The 4,786-nt window shown below is 36.3% G+C and overlaps 1 protein-coding gene across 1 annotated transcript in view; it reads left to right on the forward strand.

Annotated features, from left to right (window-relative positions):
- The window catches only part of RBBP6 (RB binding protein 6, ubiquitin ligase), a 60,728-nt gene that overhangs the window by 39,656 nt on the left and 16,286 nt on the right, over nt 1-4,786 (forward strand). The window contains 1 exon segment of the mRNA XM_019473964.1: nt 2,876-2,920. Coding sequence (XP_019329509.1) covers nt 2,876-2,920 — 45 coding nt within the window.

A 4,786-nucleotide genomic window follows, 5' to 3' on the forward strand; every position in this document is an offset into this window, starting at 1 on the left:
TTTGTCCTTAGAGGCTGCAGAAATGCAGAGAGTCTTGCCCATTGTTTTAGCCCCATCACGCACAACCGTGATCCTTCCTGGCTGAATTTTTAGTTTGGCCAAGCTATCGGGTTTTAGGAAACCACTGTAATTTAAATATAGCACTCCAGCAGCGAGATTAGCCTTTTCCTCCTATTTTTCTTTTCCCTTCCCACTTGCTTTATGTTAGTTTCTGTTTAGACTTCTGTTTGAAATGGGAGTTAATACATTGACTATCGATTCTGGTTGAGGGGGAGTGGGGTTGGTTTTGGTTTGGTTGTGGTTTTTTCAATTCTTCTGCAGTATTATCTTAGGGTTGTATACAAGTTTCATGGAGATGGTGTTTCTACTTGACTGATTTGAGGGACTGGCAGGAAATACTTCAGTAGAAATTGAAAGGAAAAAGACAAGAATGTAGATCGATTCTGGTTGAGGGGGAGTGGGGTTGGTTTTGGTTTGGTTGTGGTTTTTTCAATTCTTCTGCAGTATTATCTTAGGGTTGTATACAAGTTTCATGGAGATGTTGTTTCTACTTGACTGATTTGAGGGACTGGCAGGAAATACTTCAGTAGAAATTGAAAGGAAAAAGACAAGAATGTAGGATCTTTGGAAGATGGCTGTTGGACAAACATACTAAATAGTACATTAATTATCTATTTGCTGCTTTTGATAACTGTTTAGTAGAAAGCAGTGCTGTCACCTCCTTTAAGAAATTAGACTGTCACCTACAGGCCATATAACTGCTTCCTAAAAAAAAATACAAGAACTATTTAATAGTTTATGAACTGTTATGTTTCAGTTACTGGTCAATACTGGACTGTTTAATGCTAGGCTCCAGTAGAGAGCTTTCCTAATTTCTCGTTTCCTTCTGAAAAACCACAGAATGATAGTGGTTGTGCCTGCCATGAGAGAACATAGGCCTGTTTTTCCACATGTAAAAAAGTGGCATATGGAGCGTGAAGCTTCAAAATACTTCGTCAGACTTCCTTTTGAACAGAACTAGGTACAAAATGTTCTGAAAAGAAGGAAAGTTGAATCTTCTGGTAAGACTTGCAATGGAAAGAAGGTTTCTTTCCAGATCTGGGTGTTCCTCTCCAAAGGCACACTTTCAAGAACTTTTTCATTAGTAATACAGTAATGTTGTATGTGCTTTCCTAAACATGTAGAGAAGGAATGTTTAACTGGAGTGAGGAATCGTCTTCTGCATGTAGATATTTTTTTCCCCAGAGACTGCTAAAACTGCTCCCTTGAATTCTTCCACTACATTAGGTAATAAAGGACAAGAGCTTTTTCCAAGGAAAGGTTTTAATCTCTCTTCTGATCAATTCAGTGACCTCTTGAGGAGAGCTGTTCAGCTTACATTCTGAAATTTAATTCTACGTTTTTGAACAACTTAAGACATAATAAGCAGTGATTCGAGTGTCTTCCTGATAATGTTTTACTAGTGTGAGCTTAACTGCTGCTTGTGGCATAATATAATTCAATATACTGGAAAAGGAGCTAGGTAAGTTAGCCTTTTTACTTGTGGAAAAACTGCACTACAGTATTAGTTCTCAATGAACACTGCAGTCCATTACTAACCAGTGGCCTGAGGACTTCATTCCTGCAAGCTGTTCCAGTAGGTGGCTGGGAGGGAGGAGTGTGGTTGCAATGGAGAAAAAAATTACAGGGTTGTGCTCTGGATCCATGTTTTCATCATCAAGAGTATGCTTTACACTTTCTTGCTTTTGTTCATTTAGTAGTGGGCTGCTATTAAAAATTGGTTTTGGTCTGATAGCAAGGAAAATACTAAATTCTCACACTTCCCAAACTGATTTGGGTAGTATGGCCTGTGGTCTGATAAAATTTCTCAATTTTTATAGGCTACTCTGTCATGATAAACACCTTTAAATAATTCAAGCAGGGTTTTTTTTTCTAGACAAAGTGGTGGGTTACTTTTATGGCTGATGTTTTGGATTGGTGTTTTTATTTGGGTTTTGTGGGGTATGGGGAGTTTGGCATTTTTAAACTTCTGACAGGATGGGCAGAGTTCGTGTTTCAGGGCTGATATGCCTGTGCTTTATTCTGACAGGCAACTACTCTGTTCATAAAAGCATAACCATGTGCGTTTATAAACGATGAGATATTAACTGATTATTGTACAAACTACAATGAAAATAGGTTTCCTGTAGTGATGCGTCCTTCTCAAATAAACTTAATTTTTTTTTTAAATCCTCTTTAGCTGAAAACTGACAGCTTCCTTACCCCTTCGACTTTTAAGCAGTTGTAAGCATTTGACGTTTTTATTTGTGGGGTATGGGGAGTTTGGCATTTTTAAACTTCTGACAGGATGGGCAGAGGGCAGAGTTCAGGGCTGATATGCCTGTGCTTTATTCTGACAGGCAACTACTCTGTTCATAAAAGCATAACCATGTGCGTTTATAAACGATGAGATATTAACTGATTATTGTACAAACTACAATGAAAATAGGTTTCCTGTAGTGATGCGTCCTTCTCAAATAAACTTAATTTTTTTTTTAAATCCTCTTTAGCTGAAAACTGACAGCTTCCTTACCCCTTCGACTTTTAAGCAGTTGTAAGCATTTGACAGGGGTCCCTCTCTGAGATATTGTGGAGCAATAAGTTGATCTCAAGCGGGTTTGGTTATTTTAGTTCCTTCTCATTAACCACATGGGCACTCCTAAGCTGTCATAGGTTTGGGCTTTGTTTTGAACAAATACAAATTGCACTAGGTTGGAAATGCCTCTTTCAGTGACACTCGGAGGATATAGTGCAGACTTTCAGACTACAGTAGAGGTTAACGATTGCTATGTTTTGATTGTAGAACTTGAATATGTGTTTAATTTTTTGTGAACAGATTGATGACTCTTCTGCATCTATTTCTCTGGCCCAGCTTACTAAGGTATATATATATTCTTGTCAAATACTTAAAAAAAACATGTTTGCTTCATATTTTTAAATCTTATACTGTGACCTATAGCTGGATAACTGTTGTAATTTGAACAAAACTTTAATTTTTAATAATTTAAAGTATTTATTTTAACTTTAAAATGTGTGTATATTTTGATACTATCCTGTAAAGAGTAGTTCCCAGTTTGGGAAGATAGAAGGGGAGTACCTTATCATCCTCAACATAATGTTGCAGTATTACTCATCTTCAAGACACAAAGAAGAAGCACTTCAGAAGCTGTTTACCGTTTTTCATGCGTTTCGTTAATTTTGCGTTGGAAACTAACACAATTTTTACAGAAGAATTTAATTGGCTGTAAGTTATGGACATTTCAGGGGGGTTTGCAACAGCCAAAATAGAAGCGTTTCTGTAACATGGACAATTGCATGGCTATTTTTGAATTTCTAGTCATTATAGTTATAGATCCATTCTTTGAATGCTGCACAATTCATAAATTGTAGTATATATACAGCGGACAACACAATCTAATTTGTTTGAACGCAGACTGTAAATTGTGTAAATGTACCTAATTGTTTATAGGAATATACCAATGTGTATGTGTGGCATATTAGCAGATGTGACCTTCTGAAACTGTTGTAATGCCATGTTTTGCTATGGAACTGCTTGCATTTTTTGCTCAACAATGTGTAACTTTGTCTGGGAAAGCACTAGTGATTGCACTTTGTGAAAAGGCATAGTGCTAGCCAATTAAATTACTAGTCTTTAAAGTTACAAAGATTAGAGAAGGCAGGGCCTAATGCAGAGTAGCTAGTTTGTTCTTCTGAAAATAAAGGCTGGAGTTCATTTCAAAGAAAGAGAAATATCTTCCCACTGGTAACTTCTTCCCTCTCTCACTGCAGAAATTAAATTGTGTACATTTGGAAAAAAAAAAATTAGTTTTCAAGGTAGCCACCAAAATAAATTGGTCTCCATTAGTGCTGTCCCTAAACGTGTCCTTGGTTCTGTAAACTCATGTGAAGTTTTACTCTAAAATGTGAAAAACTGTCCAAGTGGTATACACATTTAAGCTTTGAGAAAATTTAATCATTTCAGAAAAATACAGGAACATAACATAAAGCAGCTCAAAACTGTTACTTACTCTAACCTCTTTAGTGCAGACTGGCTTAGCATGGAGGCAATGTGTTAACAGTTTTCTGTTTTATTATTACTATGTATTAAATGCCATATTTGAATTTTGGTCTATTCCTACTAATGTTTTGTGGTTTTGGGATGTATTTTGTAAACCGTTTGGGTTCAAACAAATTAGTCAAGTATCTGTAAAGTTTTCTGTAAATGTTAATGGAAATGGTTTCATAGCTGTCGACCTGGATTATGTTACTGTTGAGAAAAAACTGTGTATATGAAACAACCATTTAATAAAATGTTGAAACTAGTTGGTTGCTTTTGTGAATGAATGCATATAAAAACAAAAACATGAGTGGTTGATCTGAATGATAGGTGCTTGAAGGTCCAAATTTACAGTCACTCCCTTAGACCCTGCTGGTATCTGGACTAGCGTGTGATAAAAACGTGAAGAAATACTACTTAAAAGAAATCAGCTGACTTCAATAATTTGAAGATCTAGTTCTGCATAACGTTTATATTACAATTTGTGCATTAAAAGGACACAGTCAACTGGAAAAAAACTGCAGGTTTTGCTTGCTGTAGTTAAATCACTTAATATGAAGGAGTTAGTAGGGGAGGAACATGCAGTCTGGACTGCCTACAGCACATGGTGGTCAAATTTCTACTGAAAAGAATCTTTTTGCCTTGCTGACGGATTATAAAAAGCTTGATTCCTTTTAATGCTTCTGTGTC

This window comes from Aptenodytes forsteri, unplaced genomic scaffold (assembly GCF_000699145.1).
Source record: "Aptenodytes forsteri isolate BGI_AS27 unplaced genomic scaffold, ASM69914v1 Scaffold55, whole genome shotgun sequence".
NCBI classification, from domain to species: domain Eukaryota; kingdom Metazoa; phylum Chordata; class Aves; order Sphenisciformes; family Spheniscidae; genus Aptenodytes; species Aptenodytes forsteri.